Below are 23,798 nucleotides of genomic sequence, written 5' to 3' on the forward strand. Positions count from 1 at the left end.
AAAAACCATCAGCTGGCTTTCCCTGTGTCTGTCACTGGGGCCTGCTGAATAGCCCAGCTGATCTTGGGCTACTAGCTCTCAGTCTAGGGGCAGGACAGGTATTTGGGCGTTAAGTGCTCCATTGGCTCCAGTAGGGAGCAGGGGGGATGGGCTGGAGGAGGCAAAGAGGCCAGGAAAGAGGCCGTTACTGCAGTCTGGCCTGGAGAGGGGCCTCCTGGGGACTTGGAGAGAAAAGGGGTGGATGCAGGAGCTATCTTGGAAGTAAAACAACCTGGAGGAAGAGGGAGGAGGCATGGGAGGTGCTGACATGCCCTAAGGAAGGAAGTAAAGAGGAGCGGTTTTGGAGGGAAGAGGCTGAGTTTCAGCTGGGCTGAATTTCAGGTGCAGCCTTGTGGAGATGCCTGATAAGCAAACATATGGCGTCAAAGTGCAGGCTTGGGGGTCAGCACAGCAGACAGGTGGAGTGGAAGTCACGAGGAAGGCTGTTATCTCAGGGAGGGATGCGCAGCCTGGGGAGAGCAGCGGGAGGACCTCCAGCAAAGCAGAAGCCAGCAGAGCCTGGGTGAAAACTACCTGGGAGAGAGGAAGAGAGAAGCCAGGGACTAGTGACCCGGATGCCCAGAAAGGAGGGCTTTAATGAGGAAGAGGATGCCCACTGTGAAAGTGCCTGCTGGATTTAGGGACAAGCTGCTGGGGCCAGGTTACAGGGGTTTGAGGAATGAAGGGGGTGGGGGGCAGGGAGAGTCTGTTTATCAAGGCTGGAACAGACGTGGGCACGTTTTTTTCTTCTCTCTTTTCTTTTAGAGAGAGAGCGGGCTGGGGGACAGCAGAGGGAGAGAGAGAGAGGGAAGCAGACTCCCCACTGAGCGCGGAGCCTGACGCGGGGCTTGACCCACGACCCTGAGATCACAAGCTGAGCTGAAACTCAGAGTGGGACGCTTAACCGACTGAGCCACCCAGGCGCCCCGTGGGCACGTTTAAATGCTGCTGGGAAGGAGGAGAATGCAGGCAGAAGACCTGGTTACCCGGAGGAGGTAAGGGGGGGCGGGGGGGGGAGAAGGGGCACAAGCTCCAGCTCAGGAGGCTGCACTTTGCCCAGGTGGGAGGGGCCCCTGGCCAAAACCAGAGGTGGCAGGGCGAGGGGTGTCACAGGAGAGCTGCCTGGGTCCGGATCCGCAGGAGCGTCCCCCAGCGTGTTACCCGCCCCTTCCCCCACTGTCTTCCCTGGGCCCACTCTCCTCTCTCCCAGCTGTTCCCACGGCCCAGCTGCTCCTCTCGACCCCAGCCCGGACTCCCCCTCCCTCCCCAGGTGCTTCTCCCTTTCCCAGCCCGGCTTCCAGCTCCTCCCCAGCCGCACCCGCGGGAACCGCACCCCGCCCAGGCGCTCCTTCCGGCCTGCGGGCCCCGCCCCCGGGCCCGCCTCCGTCCGCGCCGGCCCACGCCCCATGAGGTGCATGGCCATTGGCTGAGTTCCTTCTAGGGCTCGGCCCCCTCAGCTTCCACGTCTGCTATTGGGGCAGATAGCTGCCCGTCAGCGCCCTCGCCTGGCAACGGGGGCGGGCTGCTTCAAAGGAAAATCCATGCGGGCGACCCGACTGGCCAGTTCCGGTGGGTGCTGGGGCGGTGGGCTGCGGTGAGCTGAGTGGGGGCGCTGGCCCAGTGGCCCAGAGGGAGCCCCCGATCCCGGGGAGGCGGGGGGGAATCGGGGGCGATGGCACCAGACCCGGGAGGGAACGGTGCCTGGAGTGGGCTTGGGCCCTGCCCCTCTGGCTGCCTGCTCCTCTGGGCCCCAGGGTGGGAGAGGTGGGGGGCCCTCGGGGGACAGCTGCGAGGGAGGGAGGGTCTCCCCGTGTGGTCAGTCGGAGCACAAAATCACCCCGCGTCTTCTGCCTTTCGCGTGGTCAAGATCAGAGGGTCCCCAGGGTTGCTGCCCGTTTTGGGGAGGGGCAGTGAGAGAGGCGCATAGACGTGGGAAAAACTGGGGAGCATCTGTGGGAGGAGGCATCAGGGGGTTTATACTGGACTGTGGGTGGGGTTGGGGGGTGTTGTACTGACCGCATTTTACTAGTTTTGTCCCAGGAGAGTGGAGCTGGTGGCTAAACCTAGAACAGAGGGGAGAAAAACAAAACCACTCCCAGGCTAACACCCCTGCAGATGAGTCAGCGGGGCTCCCTGGAGGAAGGGAAGCCAGCCTGGGCAGAGCAGGACAGGTCCAGCACCTTCCGGCCAGCAGGGAGTCTGCCCCCGCCCCAGCTGACCCTTTGCAGAAGGGCTCCTGATGCTGGGATGTAAACAGGGCTTGAAGTCCGGATGTCCAGATGTGGTGGTTGAACTCTCAGCAGAAAGGGGGCACTGAGGGCCAGGTGCTTGCTGTCAGGATAGTGGCCCCTTGGATGTTGGCAGGCCAGAGGGGAGAGCACCCCGAGGACAGGAGCCAGCTGGGGGGGCTGTGAGGACTGACGGAGCTATCCTAGGACGCCAGCAGGAACTGCAGCTCCGTTCTGCGGGAAAACTGTTGGCTCTCCCCCAGCACTGAGGGGGTTCCTTGTTTCCAAGCTGGGCTGCTTCCCTTGTTCCTGCGCAGGGATTCAAACTTGCCTTGCTTGGGCCCCTCTGTCTCCATCTCTGGACCCCAGAAAGCAGAATTAAATGCCCTGCGTTAACCTGATTTAATTGCTTCTACCTCTTTACAGGGCTGGTGGTACTTTCCCCATTATACTAAAGTTGGAAAAGGCTTAGTAACTTGCCCATAGTCCTCAAACCAACTAGTGTCAGAACTTGACCTCAGGGCTGCCTGTCTTTGCTTCCACCCTAAGGGCAGAGCCCAGGGCCTCTGTGCCGAGAGGCAAGCATTAAGGATCATCTGTGCACTTCAGTGCCCGCCCTTGAGCTCTGCCCCACTGCTCTGCATCTTGGAAAACCAGTTTGTCACCTTCAGCCCTACTAACATTTGGGGCCAGGTAATTTGTTGTGGGGGGGCTGTCCTGTATGGTGTAGGATAGTTAGCACCCCTGCTTTCTACCCACTAGACGCCGGCATCACAACCAAGCCTCACTGCCGGATGTGCCCTGGGGAACAGAACGACCCCCAGTGGAGAACCCCTGATGCAAGGAGTCTTAAAGTAACATGGAGGTGCTTCCTCCTGAAAGAGAACTTGATATACGTAAACTTCCAGAAGGCTTAGGCCAGCGTAGGGTTGTTTTGTGCACAACTTGCCAGGAAAACGGGCTGTCCTCCGTAGGGAGGCACACCTGGGATGGTCCCAGGAGAAAGCTATTGTCAGGGACGGAAAGAAAGTTCAGGGAGTTGTATTTGGGGAGACGTAGGGGCGCATCGAGGGCCTTCATTTCTTCCCTAGAATTGATTGGAGAGACTTCGGGCAGGATCACCGTGACCGAGGCTGGGATGGACGAAGTGGGGGGTGGGGACACCTGCTGCAGTTGCTGTTCCTTCATCCTGCCCCTGCCCCTGTCCTGGGAGCTGTTGGCCATTGCGTCCCCTCCCGAGCGCTCTGCGGACGCCAGGAACAGTGGTACAGGGGCCGGGGCCCTTCTCAGAAGCTGCTGTCCTCCCCGCCCTCCTGACTCCAGGCCTGTAGCTCCTGCCTGAGGCTTCTCTCCCCCTTCCCCTCCTGGATTGCTAGCATGCCTGTTCCTGGGCCTTTTCTGATGTCTCCTCCTGGCGCTGCCCTGTGCCCACCTCACTCTGATGGTCTGCACCTCCCCTGTCCGTGTGGGCGGCTCGCCCGTCCCTGCTCCTTCCCCGCAGCAATCGGCCCCCAGGAGGGCTGGCCAGGCTGCTCTGTTTTCAGGCAACACTGGAGGAACCTGTTCTGGCAGGTCAGCGGAGGAGGTTGGGGTGGGCAGGGGCAGACCAGGGGATCTTGCTCTGTGGCCTCTGGTTCCCCTCCCCACACCGGGCCTCAGTGATCGTGGTTTGCACCCCGGCCCCTTTGCGCACAGGGTCCCCACTGCCCAGGTGAGCCACCTGTGGGCGCCTGAAGACCCAGCCGGAATGTGTCCTTCGGGACCTTTTCGACTCTTGACTCCTGTGTTCTCACTTGGATCCCCACTGACCCGGCTGCGCTTGTCTGTCTGCTTGTCTGTCTCTCCCCCGTGAACGGAATGTTCCTGCAGGCCGGTGCCCGCCTGAGGCTCTTCTGCTCTGTGACGGGGCCTGGCCCCGGGGGACACGGAGTCACTGATGGAGTAGATGCAGGATGGCCCGCGTGCTGGAGGAGGCGTGACCTGTGGCTCCTTAGTGGCACAGCCCCCACTTGCACTGTTCCCTCCTCTGGGACATGGAAACGTCTGACGAGTGGTCTTTTAGCTCCAGGTGTCCCCCTTAAAGAGACTGGCATCCCGCTGGTAGAGCGATTCCTTGACTTTGAGCAGGGCGGAAGCTTTCTCAGGATTTGGGGAATTGGGAGGCAAGGCAGTCAGATGGCATCAGTGGTAAAGCGAGCCGGAGGCGGCTTGGCTGGACCTCCGTCCTCCCCGCAGGCTCTCCCTGGTGGCTTCTGCGCTAGCACATGGAATCGCACGTGTGGAGTCCCCGCTGTGGTTCGGGCCTGGTGGGGGCATGGGATGCAGGCATGGGATGCAGGGATGGGGGCATCCTGGAGCCCATCCCTGGGTAGGGGACGGGTCGTGGTGGTTGAGCGAGTGGCGCTAATCCAAGGGGCCCTTGAGTGCGGTAGGGGTTGGGAGCCAGTCCCGGTGGGGGGAGCACTTGGGCTCTTTCATCACCTGGGCCAGGCAGGCCTGGAATTTGCATATGGGAGCCCAGCAGGCAGGTGGAGAAGGGGCTGGTGCACCTGATCAGCTGGCCCGGGACGCCATGGCGCTGTGCCTGCGTGCCCCAGGTGGCTCAGGTGCTAGGCAGGTGGTTAGAGGACAGAGTCTCTTGGGACTTTCAGGTTTGAGCAGGCAAATCAGGCATGAACCGGAGAGGTGAGTGGGGAGAGCGAGCAGAGTCGGGGATGGGGGGGGCCTGTGCCCCATTTCAGTTAAGGCGACTGTCCGTTCTAGGAAGGTCAGGAACACCGAGCAGGCTTGGAACCCAGAGGCTATGTAGGGTGGTCTTGTGCAGAGGTGGACAGTAAGGGCCCTCTGAGCCAGATAGGGGACTAGATTCTGATGTCCCGAGTGGACCACATGCCTCCGTTAGAGTCCAGCTCTGACGTGATGCTCTGCTGACCTCTCAAATCCTTCCCCTCCCAGGTGCTGGCAAGACCTTCATCCCTTCCAGCATTTCGGTAAGTCTCGGGCCTTCTCCGGTCACAAACCTTAAGGTTTTCTGGAAGTGAAAAAGATGATCTTTGGCTGGAAGCCCCCATCTGAGGGTGAAATAGAATCACTAGGGTTGCATTTTTATACATTCACCATTTTCAGGACTTCAGCAGAATAACAAGATGAGGGGCCCAGGGAGGGTTGTATGACAACGATCAGGTGTTTTCTTGGCGGTTGGTTGGGCCGTGCCCCTGGAGGGGACCAGGCACCAGCTGACGCAGTCCCCACTGTGTCAGAGACAAGGAGAGCCTCACGCAGGCTGGCCCTTGAGCCCAGGGCTGGAGGTTTTCCTTCTTGGCTGTCATGCTGCTGAGAAGCTTGAGGAGTGGAAGCATCTAGATCAGGTGGCTCGTGAGTGATAGCCCCAAGCTGGCCTGTGTGAGCTCTCCTCTCCAGCTGCCTTTGCACGTGGGCCGAGGTCCGTGTCCGAGTCCCGGCCGGCGGCGTCCTCTGCAGGGCAGATGGGTCCCCTGCCAGGATGGCCATAGTAGCATCACGCAGGATATGGAGAGATTGGAGCCCTTGTGCTTTGCTGCTGGGAATGGAAAATGGAACACCGTTGGGTGGCTCCTCGCAAATGAAACATTGGATTACCGTACGACCCGCTGCCTCTCGGTTCCCAGGTCTGTACCCCACAGTCTGAAAACAGGGACTCGAACAAGTCTGTGTGCCCTGTTCGTAGCAGCACTATTGACAATACCCGGTAGGTAGAGACGGCCCAACTGTCCAACAACGGATGAACGGGTAAACCCACCGTGGCTGGGCCATGGATGGGCCTCGAAAACCATATGCTGATGGGAAGAGACCAGACCCACAAGGCCACAGATTGTGTCGTTCCATGTACGTGGACTGTCTGGAACAGGGACACCCACAGACACTGCACATGGGTGGCCCCAGGGGCTGGGGGCTGGGGCGGGGAGTGACTGCTATGGACACGAGGTGTCCTTTGGGGGCGACAAAAATATTTCGGAGCTGGGTAGAGGTGGTAGTTGCACCACACTGTGAATGCGCTAAATCCTGCTGAATTGTTGATTTTAAAGTGGTTAGTTTCACGTTAAGTGAATCTCCCCTTAGTAAGAAGGAAGAAAACGCGGAACTATACCCCGTTTCCTCTTGGGGGATTGATCAGCCAGATCTTGGGGGGCCTGGGCTGGCCTGCCCTCCCCTTCTCGGCTCCCCGCCTTGACATGGCGGGAGGCTGTTCGCTCCTGGGCTGGGGGAGAAGGTGTTTTTCTCTCCAGCAGTTTCACCGACGCCGGCTTCCAGGTGAAGTCTAAGGACGGAAGGAATAAGCCACCGCACTTGGCCTCTTAAGAGATTTTTTTTTTCCTCTGTGCTTTTCTGTTTGACTCCCAGATCTGATGGCACTCGACCCCTTTCTGTAATGGGGTCTGTGACAATGAACAAGGCCCCTGGGCCTTGGGGTGCCCATCTCTGTGTCCCTTGAAGGTCACGGACACCTTCTCAGCCCTTTGCTTGGACTAACTCACGCAGTGGTCACCACGACCTCTGTCAGAGAGTGTGCTGATTGCCATTTCACGCAGGAGGATCTGGAGGCACGGAAGCTTCTGGAGCCCGCCCCAGCCCTCGTAGCTGCTAGGGTGCGGAGCCAGGATCACAGGGCAGAGCTGGCCCAGTCCCACGCTCGCTTCCTAGGTGGTATTTTCAAGGTGTCGATTTTACTCAAATACGTGTGATCAGCCAGCCTTACAGACTTTTTTCAAGTTAGGTTTTGAAAATAAGAGTATTTCGATGAACATACTGATTTTTCTACCTTTTAGGTACATTAGTGTAGGAATTGTGTTTCCAAATAAAGAAATCCAGACTGCTTGGCAAGCACGCGTGTGCCTACAGAGACCCCGGGGCTCGGGGGCCGGTTTTCCCGCCAGATTTGCATTCACCCCCTGATGTAGCTCTGATGAGTTTGCAGCTAACTCAATATTGAGTAATTAACTATGTATCCTAACCAACATTTACTGTCTCTGAGCTCTCTAACTTGATCTCTACCTTGGTGTCTTCTGCAGAGAATTGTGCCGGATACGAGGAGAGATGGGGAACAGCAGAAGCCAGTCGGGGCAGAAGTTTTGCTCACAGTTTCTTCCTGAGGAGCAGGCGGAGATCGATAGACTCTTTGATGCTCTGTCGTCGGAAACGCACAGCCCCAGGACCTCGCCCCGATCCTTCTCTCTGAAGGCGCTAAAGGCAAGAGCCGCGCGTGGCTTTCAGTGGGTGGTCTCGCGCAGGTGTGGCCCTCGGGCCCGAAGCGGCTCTCCGTGGTGGTCCGACGCGTGTTAGCAGCACTGCCGAGTGCATTCTCTGGAAAAAGCAGGTGGTCTGCATCTTCCGCGTTGCAGGCTGCGGGCTCTGTCTCAGCTGCTCTGCTCCGTCCTGTAGCGCTGTGTTTTGGGGGACACTTCTACCCTGAGATCGACCGAAGGGGCCAGCCCTGCGTCCTGTCTCTTAAACCTTTGTCTCTGATTTCCCTCCGAGACCGGGTGACCGGCTGCCTTAGTGGGGTTTGTGGGTCCAGTAACCACAGTTTCAAGTGTACTTTGCCTTCAGATGTATTTGTGAGTGTTTGACGTCCTAGGATTTTTCTGGTACTCCTAACAAAATAATGAAGTTTCACATTCAAGTTTTACCTGCCAAGGGGTTAAAATTGCCCGTTTCCCCATCTTTTCACCCTGTTCCATGGGGCTTTTTTTTTTTTAAGATTTTATTTATTTATTTATTTTTATTTTTATTTTTTTTTAAAGATTTTATTTATTTATTTGAGAGAGAGAATGAGATAGAGAGAGCATGAGAGGGGGGAGGGTCAGAGGGAGAAGCAGACTCCCTGCTGAGCAGGGAGCCCGATGTGGGACTCGATCCCGGGACTCCAGGACCATGACCTGAGCCGAAGGCAGTCGCTTAACCAACTGAGCCACCCAGGCGCCCCAAGATTTATTTATCTGAGACAGCACAAGCAGGGAGGAGGGTCAGAGGCGGAGAGAGAAGCAGACTCGCCGCTGAGCAGGGAGCCTGATGCGGGGCTTGATCCCAGGACCTGATCGAAGGCAGACGCTTAACGGACTGAGCCACCTAGGTGCCCCTCCATGGGGTTTTTTTTAACAGCATGTTTGAGTGCCCAGTCTGAGCAAGACAGTGGCAAAGAGACCCCGCCAGCCCATCTTCCTGGGTGATGGGGAAGGGCTGCATCGGGGGAAGGCAATCTAGTAGTCTCCGCTTTAGTACGTGCAGAGTGGGAGCTGGTGGGGGCCTTGGGGATCCCCCAACATGCTCACTTCAAAGATGAGGGAGGTTATCGGGGTCACGGCTATGTGGGTGTGTGCGTGCATGCGTGCACATGGGGGTGTATATGGATCCCCACTAGGCCCAGGCACCCACGAAGCCGAAGCAGGAGGACCAGCCAGATCGATGAAAGGCCTGAGTGCAGGGTGGGGAACAGTGTTCCCGTGTGTGTATCACCGTACAGAGGGCGAAAAGTTGGTCAGAAAACCCTGGTGACTGAAGGAAGTTTCTTCGGGGGAAGCAGCAGAGATTGCTTTTTCAGGAGAACCTGGAAAACACTGACAGAGAGCCCCAGAATATCCGTGTTGTCCCAGACTCCAGACACAGGGAGCCGTTGGAAAGAACCCGGTTTTCAGACCCTGCTCGGAGGAAGCTCATGATTCAGTTTGTGATTTGCTGTTTCTATCCGTCTTTTTATAAGCCCTGGAGCAAATCACATTGCATGTTGGAGTGAAAAAGGAAAACAGTGTTTACATTATGTTACTGGCAAGACGTTAATTAAGAAGGAGATTTAAGGGGCACCTGGGTGGCTCAGTCATCAAGTGTCTGCCTTCGGCTCAGGTCATGATCCCAGGGTCCTGGGATCGAGTCCCGCATCGGGCTCCCTGCTCGGCGGGAAGCCTGCTTCTCCCTCTGCCACTGCCCCTTGCTTGTGTTCCCTCTCTCGCTGTGTCTCTGTCAAATAAATAAAGTCTTTTTTTTTTTTAATATTTTATTTATTTATTTGACAGAGAGCGAGAGCAGGAACACAAGCAGGGGGAGTGGGAGAGGGAGAAGCAGGCTTCCTGCCGAGCAGGGAGCCCGATGCGGGACTCGATCCCAGGACCCTGGGATCATGACCTGAGCCGAAGGCAGACACTTGATGACTGAGCCACCCAGGTGCCCCAATAAAATCTTTAAAAAAAAAAAAGAAAAGGTTTAAAATCCGGGCACCTGGGGTGGCTCAGTTGGTTGAGCGTCTGACTCTTGATTTTGGCTCAGGTCATGATCTCAGGGTCATGAGATCAAGCCCTGCATCAGGCCCCACAATCAGCGTAGAGTTTGCTTGAGATTCTCCCTCTGTCCCTTCCCCCATGCTCGCTTGCTCGCGCTCTCTCTGTAAAATAAATAAATATATCTAAAAAAAAACCAGAATTAGATTTAAAATTTAAATAAAACTTAAGTAAAAATGCATATTAAACAAGACTTTGGATAAGAAGAGCTGGCTCGTCTCATAGAGGAGAACAGATCAGCTACGCACACACATACGTTCCACGTGTTCATAAATTCAGACCCACACGTGGCAGCTGTTAGTGTAGAATGAAGACGTGTGAGCAGAGTGAAGAGCAGACAGTGACCAGAGGCAGGAATGACGTGGCCAATCTGGCAGGGGAGGGGGACTGGAAAGTTTGGAGGGCAGGATGGGAACAGATTGTGGAAGAGTCTGATGGCCATGATGAGCCACAAGCCAGGACACATCAGGCGTGTGCCTTTTGGGGTGATGTGATTCTCTTGGGTGGGGGAGAGAGGATACATACGGGGTTTAGGAAGGTTGAGTGCTGGTGGAAGCATCTGGGAGTGGCAGTGGTTGGTCTTGGGCCCTGGTCCTTTTCCTGCGACCCTACCACGCATAGCTCAACCCCATCCAGGCTTTTCTGCTGCTTGTTCCCAACAGAGCCACGTTGGGGAAGCTCTTCCCCCAGAGATGGTCACCAGACTCTATGACGGCATGCGGAGGGTTGACCTGACGGGGAAGGCCATGAGGCCCAGCGACAGCGTCTCCCAGGAACAGTTCACCGTGTCCATGTCCCACTTGTTGAAGGGAAACTCCGAGGAGAAGAGTCTTGTGATCCTGAAAATGATTTCTGCCACAGAATGTCCTGTGAAAGCGAGAGAAGTGCAGAAGGTAGAGAGGCCACGAGGCCATTTGCAGCCATGCCAAGCAGCCTCGGGGGTCCTAAGGTGGGGACTTAGCACGATCGCGCAGCTGGTGGAGGCACATGGAGATGTCCCCCTCAGGGACCCTAGACCACATCACTGGTGACGTCAGGACTCCTGGACAGAGGCCTTGGTGAAATAGAGCTTGAACACCTACCTAAGTAATGTAATCTCTTCCCACGTTGTGACCCATTGTAGTCGGCATTGAAAAGATAAAGCGTCCTTCCCTGTATTGATACGATGTAGGTTGTGGGTCACGGTGGAAATGTGACGAATGGTAAAACTGTGGTCTTTCAGTTTACAGAGGATCTGGTTGGCTCTGTGGTTCACGTGCTCAACTACAGACAGGAGCTGAGAGGCTGGACCCAGAAGAGCGGCCCGGGGCCCCCCTCCAGGGTGCAGGTGCTGGCCGCCCAGCTCTTCTCCGAGGTGGACCTTCGAGGCAAGTGCCCTGCGTGCTCACCCACTGAGCCCTTGACACGTAGACTGGTACCACGCGGTCTGGGTGACTGTCGCTTTGTAGCGAAATTTTGAAATCTGTACACGTGAGTCCTCCCAGTTTGCTTTGATTATCATATTGGTTGGCCGTGAAACATGCCTCGTGATAAATTTAAAAGGACTGAAATCATACAAAGTATGATTCTTCAACAACAGTGGACAGAAATTACAAATCAGTAAGGAGGCATTTGGGAAATTCACAAATATGCAGAAATTAATTGTTCTTAGTATTTTTTGTAATACTTATTCTGCAAGATCATTAGTGATGTCTCCAGTTACGTTTTTTTTTTTTTTAAGCTTTTATTTATTTGAGAGAGACAGAGTACCAGTAGGGGGAGGGGCAGAGGCAGAGGGAGAAGCAGACGCCCCAGTGAGCGCAGAGCCCACCCCAGGGCCCGATCCCAGGACCCTGAGATCATGACCCGAGCCAAAGGCAGATGCCAATGGATTGAGCTGCCCAGGCACCCCCTGCCCACTTTCATTTCTGATTTTAGTCATTTGAGGCTTTTTATTTTCTTGATCCGTCTAGCTGAAGGTCTATCAGATTTTGGTGGATGTTTTCAGAGAGCCAACTTTTGATATAGTTGGTTTTCTCTGTCTCTTCATTCCTCTCTACCCTAGTCTTTTCTTTCTGGTTGCTTCACATTTAGTCTGGTCTACTTTCTCTAGTTTTCTAAGGTTGAAGGTTAGGATATTGATTTGAGATCTCTCTTTTTTTTCGATATAGGCATTTACAGCTATAGATTTACCTCTAAGCACTGCTTTAGCTGTATCCCGTAAGTTTTGGTGTGTTGTGTGTGTGTGTTCAGCCCTCTCAGTATCTTCTAACTTGTGATTCCTCTTTTGGTCTGTTGGTTACTTAGATGTGTGTTATTTGACTTCTACATGTTTGTGAATTTCCCAAATCGCCTCCTGTTGTTGATTTATAATTTCTTTCCATTGTGGTTGAAGAACATACTTTGTATGATTTTAGTCCCTTAAAATTTACTGAGGCATGCTTCATGCACTAATGTACGATCTATTCCAGAGAATGTTCCATGTGCCCTTGAGAATAATGTGTATTCTACTATCATTGGATGAGGAACCATATACATTTGAATTTACTTGGGATTTAAAAATAGCTGTGGTGAATCTCTTTGCAAAGTAGATTTGTTTTCATAAAAGCATTATTTTATTATAAAGCTGGATTTTAAAATGCAGTTTGGAAAATAGGTCCTATTTCAAAAATCAAGTGGTGAATTTGGAACTTGGACAGGAGAATAACATAATATATGTAAAATACCAGTGTTCGGCCTTCTGGTATCACCACCGTTTCACCTCCATTCTCGGTGGGTAAGAGAGAAAACAAGACTATGGGGTCAAGCATAATTCCTTGTTAATGACACCCGTTCTTCCCAGGTAACTGGCGGTGGGCGCGTCTCGTAAGTTACAGCCCCCACCCTGACTTGCCTGGAGGGCGTCACGCTTCTAGGGCCTTTCGAAATGGCTGTGTTGGGTGGAAGCCCCTCGAAGAGTGTTTTTTGGCGTGGCTCTCTCGGGAACACCTGCAGAGGGCTTCAGGGCTGGGCGCAGGGGTGAGGCTTGGCTGTGTCCTGGGCGCCTCATGTGCAGCTTACAGAGGAGAGAAAAGATGGGTGTGGACATCGAATTGTTCAGATCAATGCAGGCGCCAATCAAGCCACGTGTGAAATGTTAAATATTCCAGTAGCCACATGAAAAGAGCAAAAAGGAACGGGAATTATTTCTAAGATGTCCAAAGTACACTTGAACATCGGTAATCAATGTAAAAAGTGAGGGAGATCTTACACTTGCTTTTTCACACCGGCTTTTTGGAATCGGGTGTTTTATACTTCCTGCACGGCTCGGTCCAGACCAGCCACGTCAGGCCCTCAGAAGCCACACGTGGCTCCCACGTTGGGCCGCACAGGTGCCGGGAATGGATGTCAGGTAATGTGTCCACACGGCTTGGGTCTGTCCCTCCCCTAGGTGGTGAGAAGCTTCCGGGGCCTCAGCAGCTGGACTGTGAGTGTGACCGAGCCACCATCGAGGACTGGGTGTTCAGGGCGCCCCACGTGGCCATGTTTCTGAGCGTGGTCATCCACAGAGGCTTCCTCCTCCCGCGCTCCTCCCTCGACCTGGCCACCCTGGTCCCCGAGCGTCACGTTGACCAGGAGAGGGTGTTCGAGAGCATCCTGGACGTCCTGTCGGTCATCTACGTCAACTCCCACCTGCGCAGGGAGCAGCAGGGCCGTTGGCGCCTGCTCTTCTCGTCCGAGCTCCACGGGCACAGCTTCTCGCAGCTCTGTGGCCGCATCACCCACCGGGGCCCCTGTGTGCTGTTGGTGGAGGACCGCGACGGCCAGGTGTTCGGCGGGTTTGCCTCCTGCTCCTGGGAGGTCAGGCCTCAGTTTCAAGGTGAGCCTGGGTCCCCTGCCCCACAGGCGGGCGCACGGTGCTCCTGGAGAGTTCGGTCTCGTGGCTCCTGCCTGGGGACCCCTGAGCTGACCAAGGGTGTGCGTGTCCAGAGCCTTTCTTCCGGCTCCTCCGAGTGCTTCTCAGGACACGGTCGGTAGGACAGTAGGAGGAGATGCTGCTCTGTGTGGTCTAGCGCTTCCTGGGTTTCTTTTGTGATTCTGGCAACGGAGGAAGGGACACAGGACAGGTATGCCAACCCTGGGTCTTAGGCGAGGAGGCGGGCGCTTGGCGTTATTAAACCACACGGGGTCCAGGCCACGGGGGAGGCTGGGCTGTGGTGCTTCTGCTGGTCCAGTCCGATGGATGGATCTTCTCGCGGGCCGCCCCCCATCCCTGGACAGCCCCATTCTCCGCTGGTGCATCTGCTCTGCGGGGTCTGCCTTTCCCTTCTGCCCTGGTCACCCGGTCTTGTGGTTTTTTTTGTTGCAATTGGAGCACTCATTGTGTGGCTTTCAATGCACTGGATGAAAGTCTCAGAAGTAAATTCTTGCCCTTCATTAAAGAAATGTGCTCTGATCAACATTTTTCTTTTCTTTTTAAAGATTTTATTTATTTATTTGACAGAGAGAGCGAGAGAGCACAAGCAGGGGGGCATTAGAGGGAGAGGGAGAAGCAGGCTTCCTGCCAAGCAGGGAGCCCGATGCGGGGCTCAATCCCAGGACCCTGGGATCGTGACCTGAGCTGAAGGCAGATGCTTAATCATCTGAGCCACCCAGGCGCCCCTGATCAACATTTTTCAAGGGTCATTTATCTCCTGGGCAGTGGGCTGTTCTCGGACTCAGAGCTGCACCTCCCTTCCCCGGTCTGACGTCCCCGTAGGTGCCTCGGCGTGTGGCCCTGGCTGCCCGAGCCCGTGTCTTCAGTGAGTCTTCCCAGCGGTGAAATGGGGGGGCCTTTCCCAGAGGCTCTGAGACCCGATGCAGCCCTGCGCTCACACCCAGGAGCCAGATGGTTAATATCCTTCCTGTCCGGGTCCCTAGATGCGACAGACTGATGCCACATGGTCCTCCGGGACAGGGACCGCGAGTCTGAATGGGAGGGTCCTCTCGCATCCCCCCACCTTCTCTCATGCTGTTCCCTCTACGTTGCTGTGGGGACCTCCTGATCAGGCCCCTGGTGTCCATCTTGTCCTGCAGTCCATTTGCCACGTCCCAGCACGTCTGACCCTTGAATGCTGCCTGCAGGAGGCACATCTCCTGGGTGCGGCCTCACGACCCGTGCCTGAGCCCCGGGGCTCCGTGCTCGGTCTCCTCAGACTTCCTGCAGGCTGGGCTCCCTCTCATTCCCAGACTTGGCGCGTGCTGCGCTTTCTCTCCTCCCGACCTGTTTGCATGGCCAGCTCCTTGTTGGGACTCAGCCCAAGGTCCCCTCCTCCAGGAAGCCTTCCCAGACCTGGGAGGGCCATGTGTGCCCTGTGTGTCCCCTGTCATACTGCACACCTCTGCACACCTTCTCTCTATGAGGCAAGGTTCTGCCGGCCGGGAGGCCGCGTCCAGGTGCAGAGTTGACATTACGAGGGAGATCATAGTAGCCGCGGGGTGGGGGACGGGAATCATGAGCGGAATCCCTGAGATCCTGTTGTTTCTAGGGTTTCGTTTTCTCCAAGGTTTCAGAATATGTGAGATCTTTAATCCAGTAGCTGCTACTAGCTCTTCCCCACGGTGTCCGGGATCCCCAAGACCACCCACATGTTGGGGACTCCCTAGGAGGATCTGCAGGACTCGGTACAGTCACCCTCGTGGCCACGATTAATTATAGCAAGAGGCTGTGGATAAGATCGGCAGAGGGAGAGGCACCAGCTTCCAGAGCCCTCTCCCAGGGGGTCACACAGGATGCACTCGATTCCCCAGCAGGGCTGTGCAGCAGCGATGCCCGTTAGGGGCTCAGCACCTGGGTTTTCCTGGGTGCCGGTCACGTGAGCACCCAAACCCCAGAGTCCGGGAGGAAAGCAGGTGTTCTGCATCAGCCACACTGTTTGCACAGGGAGCCCCTCTTACCATTTCTGGGACTGGGGGACCCTCCCCGAATCCACGGTCCCAGACGCCAGCCCAGGGGCCTTTCTGGGGGCCGCAGTCTCAACCCTGCTGCGTTTGCTCCCTTCTGCACCCCCACCTTCCTTGTCACAGTGTCTGGGGGGATGAATGGGGCAATGAGCTGCTGTCTTCAGGGTCGGAGGCTGTGCTTTAGGGTACGGAGAATCCCAACAGGTGACCACCTGCTTCTCCCAGCTCCTCTGGTATTAACTCCACGTTGGCTCCGCTGGTCTTAGTGTTAGATTAAGAAGCAGGATTAGGCTCCCCAAAGAACAGTGGAAAAACAGTTGGCAGGTTTTCAAACTTGAGTCCATGCTGTCCTGAGACATGAGCGGAATTCCAGCAGAGGGCAGCCTCGCATCACAGGCGCGGTCATGTTCGGCGCCTTCCAGTCCGTTTGTCCTGGAAGCCGTCCTAACCTCGCAGACGTGAGGTGATGTAGCACCAGGGAGTCCCTTCCTTGAGGTTTACCGTTTGTGCGGTGCGGTGGAAAGACCCGCGGCTTTGGGCTGAGCAGCAAGGGGCTCGCTTTCTCCGGGCCCCGGTCCTTCAGAATTGTGCGAAATGGTGCCGTGTGGGATCGTTGATGTGAGCTTGTCCCCACTCTGGTCACTTCCAGGGGATGACACATGCTTCCTGTTCTCCATCTCCCCCCGCATGGCCGTGTACGCCTCCACGGGTTACAACGACCACTACATGTACCTGAATCACGGGCAGCAGACCATCCCGAACGGACTGGTAAGGACTTAGGGAGAGCAGGGGCTGTCCCACCTGCGTGATGTCCTTCCTGCCACGGGGTCCGTCCCGACGTGCCCAGGCTGACACTTCCCTGCAAGTCAGGACAGAATTCTCTCCTGCAAGGTCGGGCTCGGTTGAGGCGTGTCCGTGGTTTGTGTGCAAACGGTGGATTTGCCAGTTTTCCTGGGGTCAGCTGGTTGGGCTGTGGCCTTTGTGGCTGGAGATGAGCTAGGAGAGGGGCACGCCCAGATCTGGGCTCCCTGGACCCATCCGGAGTTGTCCCCGCGTGACTCCTAAAACTGGGGCTCCCGTCAGGGTGAGTGCACCTACCGTCTGCTCCGTCTGCAGCCTGGAGACTCAGCCATGGGAGGAAGAGGACGAGGATGCAGGCGAAGGGGGGTGGGGGCCAGGGCCAAGGGGAGGAGCTGGGTTGGGTGTCCCCACATGTGCACCCCCCACCCCGCACCTGTGAGCCTGCTTACTTTGGGTGAAACATGGGTCTCCTGCCAACACCCCAGCCGATTCCTTTGCTGCTTAACACAGAGCACCTTTTGGGAAATTCCAGCTCTGTGCTTGTAGAGCTGAGGAGCCCCAGAAGGCTGGTCCAGCTTGTCAGTTTGGAGAGGGCCCCAGTGCTCCTTCCCGGGCTCACCGTAAGGCTCCCGTGGGGCCCCCTGAGGACCCCGGACACCTCCCAGAAAGGACAGTTGGGTGGCCTCAGGAGCAGCACCCGGTAGGTCCTCAGGAATCGCCAGTAATCAGCCCAAGAGAGAAGCCGCCCTGAGAGTCGGCATTTTCTGCTCTGGCCTCTTGCTCAACCTCAGTCCCCGGGCCGCCAGGGGCCCGAGAAGGCAGTGGTGGGGGGGCATCGGGGAAGGTCATCCGGAGGCTCAACGGTGGCTTTGTCTTGCTGGCCACAGGTTAGTGTGACGGTGGAGCGATGGATGGTGGAGAGATGGGGTGTGAGTCACCCCCAGGTCTGCGTCCTGTTGGTTGTCCCTGCGGTTGGCCCCACGCAGGAAGTGACTGCCGGCTGAGTAGCACCCTGTCTGGGGGCCCAGCCGCAGGTTTTCCAGTGTCAGGGTCGGTGCTGACCTCTCCCCTCTTGGTTGAATGCTTTGGGTCTCTGGGCCCTGGTCTGAATCCTTTTTTTTGGTCTTCTGCCATCACCTACGCTCCCAGCCAGTGTAGCCCCGGGAGAAGGAGCCGCGGGGTGGGCGTCTGGACGCCTCGGTTATTTTAGTAGCTTGGGACGGGATGTTTAAATTGCAGCCCTCTGTATGTTTCCAGTTTAAAAAAAAGGGGGAAGAAAACTGCATCCACCTCTTACCGGCCGCCCTGTCAGCCTGGTTCTTGAGGCTGATTCAGGCTCGGAGGGTCTGGCAGCTCCGACTGAGGAGGCCCTGCTCTTGCCCCCGCAGGGCATGGGAGGACAGCACAATTACTTCGGGCTGTGGATCGATGTGGATTTCGGGAAAGGACACAGCAAGGCCAAGCCCAAGTGCACCACATACAACAGCCCTCAGCTGTCGGCCCAGGAGAACTTTGGCTTTGAGAAGATGGAGGTGTGGGCAGTGGGGGACGCCTCAGGGTCACAGCAGGTGAGCGGCGGCGGGGGGGGGGGGGCACTGTTTCACTCTATCCAGGCTACCCTTTTGCTGCTCCGTCTGGAGGTAGTTTATCCTAAACTTGGTCCCAGCAGCTGCTGCTGGACAGAGAGATGCTGGTGGGCGCACAGCAGGGCTGGGAGTCCTGTCGGGGTCCGTGGGGTAGAGTGGACCCTCCTGGAGGCAGGGCCCTGCGCAAGGTGGGAAGCTGCTGGGCACGTGGCCCGCCTACCAGATGAGGAAGGTCCAGGCTTCCTTCTCGTCCCGTGGTTCTGCAGTGAGCCATTCTTGGGCCCTCTGCACCCCAAGAGCTCCCAACGATGGCATCCCGGGGTCGGGGGCACTTCCGTGAGAGTGCTGGAGCCCCACAGTGTTTTCCTTGTGGCAAAAGTAGGGGTCCTACTGCCATGAGCTTGGAACCGGCAGGACATCCCTGCTTGTTCTTGGCTGTGAGGGAGACGCTCATGTCCCTTCCCTTCTTCCCAAGGCCAAGAGCAGCAAAAGCATCCTGGATGTGGACCCCGAGGCCCAGGCCCTCCTGGAAATCAGTGGGCGGAGTCGCCACAGCGAAGGGCTCCGGGACCTCCCGGAGGATGAATGAGGAGGTGCCCCTGAGGTCGGGCCTTCCTAGCGCTGGATGCTGGCCCCCTGGACAGAGCGCAGCCTGTGGAGCCCTCCCCATCTCACGTGTTCAACACCGGGCTGCACCGCGCATGTCCACGTGGTCCAGGACATGCTGAGTCAGGACGCAGTAAAATTCCTTTGATGTTATGTATGGATTGGTGGGTGCATCTCGCAGAAATCCCGAGTGTCCGTTAGCAACTTAATCCTTATATGCTGTTTATTTCTCGTCAGTGGAATCCGAAGACACGGACAGGACCTCTACCCGAGTTAGCGCCTGATGGGCACGTGCCTTCCTGCCGTGCAGGGCGGGGCTCTGCCTGCTGGGGCTCACCTGGCCCCTGCTCAAGCCATTGCAGTTAGAAACGTGCCTCGATGTTGCGTTCCGGCTGATAAAGGGCAGAGGCATTGGGGTGACTCAGTGCCTTTTGGGAGCAGCTTCCTACGACCTGAAATTTCTGTATTTATAGAAGAGCATAAACAGTGAGAGAGCAGGTGTCCCCGTGGGGGGGCGGGTCCTCCATAGGTGTTTGTAATAAGGTTCCTCCCCCACCTTTCTCAGCTGCTTTTTTTTTTTTTTTTAAAGATTTTATTTATTTATTTGAGAGAGAGAGAAAGAGAGAGAGCACATGAGAGTGGGGAGGGTCAGAGGGAGAAGCAGACTCCCCGCCGAGCAGGGAGCCCGATGCGGGACTCGATCCAGGGACTCCAGGATCACGACCTGAGCCGAAGGCAGTCGCTTAATCAACTGAGCCACCCAGGCGCCCCCCTCAGCTGCTTTTAAATGAGTCTGTGCCACGGTCTACGGAGGTTCCAGGTGGTTCTCTTACTAACCTAAATGTGGGGAATTCGGAAGCTCCGAGATGCCCCGTGGCATGAATTAGTGGTGAGTAACTTGACCGTACTGTCCTGAGTTCCTGACCCTGCCGCCACCTCCTCAGTGTCTCCCTCCGGCCCAGTGGCCCCCAAAGGGGTGACGGGTCATTTGACAGCAGGGACTCACTTGAAACGGACTCGAGTGACCCCGGCATGCTGACCGATGACCTGGGTGGGTGTCTGAGGCCGGGCAGGAGAATCTAAGCCTAGATTCTAAGTGAGAATCTAAGTGAGAAGTCCCTCCTTCACGGACGGAGCTGTGGGCTCGGCTTGGAGACCTACACCTCCTTCTTGGGTCTTTTGCTGTAAACTTGGACCTTCTGCACATCTGACGAGAATGGGACCTTTTACTATAGAACATGCCTGCTTATAAGCCATAGTGAACCGAGCCGTTGGCATTTTGCAGGTGCTGCATTTTCTCCCAGGAGGCTCCCCCAGCTTGGCACTTAGGAGTGCCCCTGACTGAGCAGGAGGCCTTGCAAATGAGCTTTTAAAAAGAAAAGCGCGTGCCCAGACAGTACGCAGAGGGGCAGCAGACTGGCACGCACAGACGTAGTCATGATTGATTTTCCTCCTAAAAAGCCAGTTTTTAGTAAGCTGCTCGGGGAACACCGTGTGATCTCCCCAACCGATGGGATAGCAGATAGGGGAGGTGAGGCTCCTCAGATCCTTACCATAAATCCAGAGCGTTAGGTCGGTCCTGCACCTTCCAGCTGTTCTGGAATTTCTTTTTTAAAAAAGCAACTGAATACCTCACTAATAACAGGTCTGTTGGTATTTGTACCTTAAGTCCCATTGCACTTCCTCTGCTCAGGGCTGTCAGAGAGGCTTGGATTTTGTTTGTGGGCGCACTCGGCCTTGTGCCTCTTCTCATCAGAGGGCAGGTGACAGGCGGGGACCCGTTTCCCAGGACGGCACACTCAGGGAAAGGCGGGTGCCCAGCCCAGGCGCTTGGCCACTGTGGGGTGCAGCCCTGCCAGTGGGCTTCTCTCACTGTGAGGTTCTCCGCACACAAACCTGTCGAGGGTGTGGCCACAGCGAAGGCCACCAGACCTGGCCACCCTCCCTCCGCCCAGGCCTGGGAAACACGCAGTGCTGGTTTTAACAGTGAAGAGATGGTTCTTCTTAGCAACAGAAATAAGAATTCAGGGCTAGTGGTTTTCCTGTGAATGAAGACCAGTCAGGGCCCCGGAAGGTGCCGGAAGGAAGAGGTGAAGGGATGGGGTCCATGATGCAAACAGGGCTACCGTTACTCCCCCCACCCCCCCGCCATGCTGTCTTTATTAAAACAATGGCCATAGGTGGACATGGTAAAAAAGGTTGAACTATGAAGCATGTAACTTGAAAGGTAAATCTTCCTGCAGCCATTTTCCTTCCCAAAAGGCAGAGCCACTCAGGAGAAAACCGCTTAGGTCTCCGGCCGGGGGGGACCCATTGCACGCCCAGCAGAGTTGTGTGAGCTACGCTGGTGCGTGCCCTGCTTGTTCTCGGTGGAGGTGGCTTCAAAGCGACCCATCTGTCTCCCTCTCTGACGTCGCGGACCGTGCCGTGCCCCGGGATGCGGACGCCCCGTCGTTGCTGGCGCCCAGGCCCCGCGGCCGGGGACCGTGTGTCTGCGGCGGGTCGCTGCCGGGGCCCCGCTCCCGCACGTGTGTCTCGGTGTGCGTTCTGTCCGGAAGAATGAACTCACAGAAGTTGAATTGTTGGATCAAAAGGTGCTTCTTAATTTAGATGCTGACAAATGAGCAAACCTCTTGAGTTCGGCTGATGCTCCTGCCGTCCCTCCGGGCCTGCGGGCCGTGTATATAATGACGCTCTGGTACGGCTTAGTTTTGGGGACCTGGTGTTTTCTCTGAGTGACAGTGAAGGGCTTCAGTTTTCAAACGCCGTCTGTGTCCTCCCCTTCACCTGGTTTTCTGGGACGTGGGTTTTCTTCTTGCTGATGTGCAGGAGTGCTTTTTCGAATGAAGCAATTGTTTGCTAAGTATTTTTTCCAGTTTGTTTGGCTTTATTTTCCTATGTGTAAATTATGCATTTTGTCCTTTTTTACCAGCATATCCTCTTAAGGCTTCTGAGATTTGTAGTTTGCTTAGAAAGTTTTTTTCCCCACTCTGTGATTAAAACAAAAATTGTGTTTTCCTCTGCTCTGCTTTCCATTTTTCCTTCTAAATTTTCGATCCATTCACAATGTAATTTAAAATGTACCTCTATCTTGCCCCAAAATGAATTCCAGTATCTTTTATATTTAATGGTATGTTCCTTTCCCACTGACTTAAAGTACTACTTTCTTGGGGCGCCTGCATGGCTCAGCCGGTTAAGCCTCTGACTCTTGATTTTGGCTCAGGCCATGATCTCAGGGTCGTGAGATCGAGCCCCATGTCAGGGCATGTGTTGGGCATGGACCCTGCTTGGGATTTTCTCTCTCTCCCCCTCTGCCCTTTCCCCACCACCCCCAAAGAAGGGGAGGGGAGGGAGTAGAGGACCACTTTCTCAACCCCTGCATTTCTGTATGAACTTCAGTCTCTGCCTCATGTTTTAAATACTGGAGTTTGATGAGAAAAAGGGGTCAAAGCTATTCACCGATGACTTCTCTGTTTTGGAAATTTCCTTCCTATGCTTGCCTGTTTGTTTTCTCTGACCTTGGGTAACCCTTCTAAAAAGTTTGATGGTTGCATTTTGGAGATAGCCTTACACGTGGACCAGTGTAGGCGGAACTGACACCTGGCAGAGGTGGCTTCCTCCCGCCCCCGAGGACGGGAACACCTACGTGTGCCACCTAGATTTCGTTGTTACTGCTGGTACTGTACGTGGACTTTTTTCCCTGATGACTGATTGAACATAGGAAGGTTTTTAAGTTCTTCTACCTAGTTTTGTACCCAGCTACCCTGCTGAATTCTTTGATCTGGGGGTTTTCAACCTTGGGTCTGTGTCGGAATCTTCTAGAAGGCGTGCTGAAGGGCAGGTGGCAGGGCTCCACCCCCAGAGTTTCTGACTCCTTAGGCTGGGGAGGGAGCTGAGAGTGGACATTTCTAATGAATCTCCAGGTCCGGTGCTGCTGGTTTTTGGCTCCCGTGATTTCTTCTTTTTCCCTGCAGCCTGAGCTGTAACTGGTACCTACAATGTGTTGAGTGCACTTCCTATGATTGTGTACCTGGAAATGGGGATCGCTTCCCTACTCTCGCAATTTCTAGACCTTTTCTTTCTCTTGATTGATCGTATCAGCAAATACTTCCAGAATTTCAGTAGCAGTGATACCCCCTTCCCACTCCTGACTTAAATGGAAACGCCTCTGGTCTTTTGTCATGAAGCAGGATAGATTTTCGTGTAAAAGAAGTATTCCTTTATTTGTGTTTATGTTAAGAGTTTCTGTCCAGATGTTGAATTTTATAAAAAGTTTTTTTTAACACCCATGATTGCCTGATTCAGAGGTTTTAAATAAGGAATACCAAATCAGGAGGGCGCCAGACACTGAGCTATGTCTGTATGTTAACTGACACGCTTCGAGTGTGTGAATTCAGTCGGACCGCATTCAGGACTTTTGTAGCCGTGTGTGCAAAGGAGTTGGTGTGTAGTTCTGTTTGGGTCTGATTTTATGTAAGTCATGGTTTAACATTGTGCTAAGCTTACAAAAACAATTTAGAACTTTCCGTTTCTGCAGGTTCTAGAACAAAAGCAAATGAGAGTCCCTTAAGGTATGGGTAAAATTCATCAGGAACTTTTTGGTTTGGTGGGCAAGGAGGGGTGAGCACTTGAGAACCTCATCCGTGTCTCTTATCATCTGGGTGGTTTTAAATGTCTGCTGGGGTTCGTTCTGACGATTTTTAAATTTCCTTTTTTTTTTTTTTTTTAAGATTTTATTTATTTATTAGAATGCAGGAGCAGGGGGAGAGGGGGAGAGGCAGAGGGAGAAGCAGGCTCCCCGCTTAGCAGGGAGTCCAACTCGGGGCTCGATCCCAGGACCCCGAGATTATGACCTGAGCCGAAGGCAGACGCTTCACCGACTGAGCCACCCAGGCGTCCCAGATTTTTAAATTTCCTGGTAAGTTTTTCATTTTATATAAGTCTTCAAATGACTTTATGTAGTATTAACCGAAATACGTGAAATCTTCTGTAGTTGTGGGTTTTCAATTGCTGTCACTTTTCCTACATGACGTTGTACCAGTTTTGTTTTTTGAAGTTAATTGTGCTTGTATCTTCTCCAGCTTTTTTTTTTTTTTTTTTTTTTTTTTTACAAATTTGAGTTGATTGTCAAATTACTAAATAAAAAAGAGTGGAAGTAGGTATATAAGTAGAGGTGTTACTTTCTTCTTCAAGCTCTGTCTTCTTTGGCGGCACTGGGTCGATTCTGAGGCGTGTGTTCATGGTTGACTTCTAGATTTTCTGCCGTTCTTACTCCGATTTCTCCTTAGACCCAGGAGGTTTAAAATTTTGGTGTGCTGGAGAATTTTCCT

The 23,798-nt window shown here is 54.8% G+C and overlaps 1 protein-coding gene across 3 annotated transcripts; it reads left to right on the plus strand.

The window, feature by feature from the left end:
• Positions 1 to 975: 975 nt before the first annotated feature.
• On the plus strand, positions 976 to 19,084 carry MEAK7 (MTOR associated protein, eak-7 homolog). 3 transcript variants are annotated; one of them, XM_032389962.1, is made up of 9 exons: positions 976 to 1,034; positions 5,223 to 5,257; positions 7,316 to 7,493; positions 10,237 to 10,467; positions 10,797 to 10,941; positions 12,984 to 13,412; positions 16,125 to 16,243; positions 17,665 to 17,844; positions 18,338 to 19,084. In XM_032389962.1, exons 3-9 carry the CDS (start codon positions 7,341 to 7,343, stop codon positions 18,449 to 18,451), a joined length of 1,371 nt encoding a protein of 456 aa, XP_032245853.1. In that variant the 5' UTR covers positions 976 to 1,034; positions 5,223 to 5,257; positions 7,316 to 7,340; the 3' UTR covers positions 18,452 to 19,084. The 3 variants fall into 3 exon arrangements, with proteins under 3 accessions (XP_032245853.1, XP_032245851.1, XP_032245852.1); XM_032389960.1 differs by lacking the exon at positions 976 to 1,034 and adding an exon at positions 1,541 to 1,608; XM_032389961.1 differs by lacking the exon at positions 976 to 1,034 and adding an exon at positions 1,573 to 1,633.
• Positions 19,085 to 23,798: the final 4,714 nt, after the last annotated feature.

Source organism: Phoca vitulina, unplaced genomic scaffold, assembly GCF_004348235.1.
Source record: "Phoca vitulina isolate PV1807 unplaced genomic scaffold, GSC_HSeal_1.0 scaffold56, whole genome shotgun sequence".
NCBI lineage: Eukaryota > Metazoa > Chordata > Mammalia > Carnivora > Phocidae > Phoca > Phoca vitulina.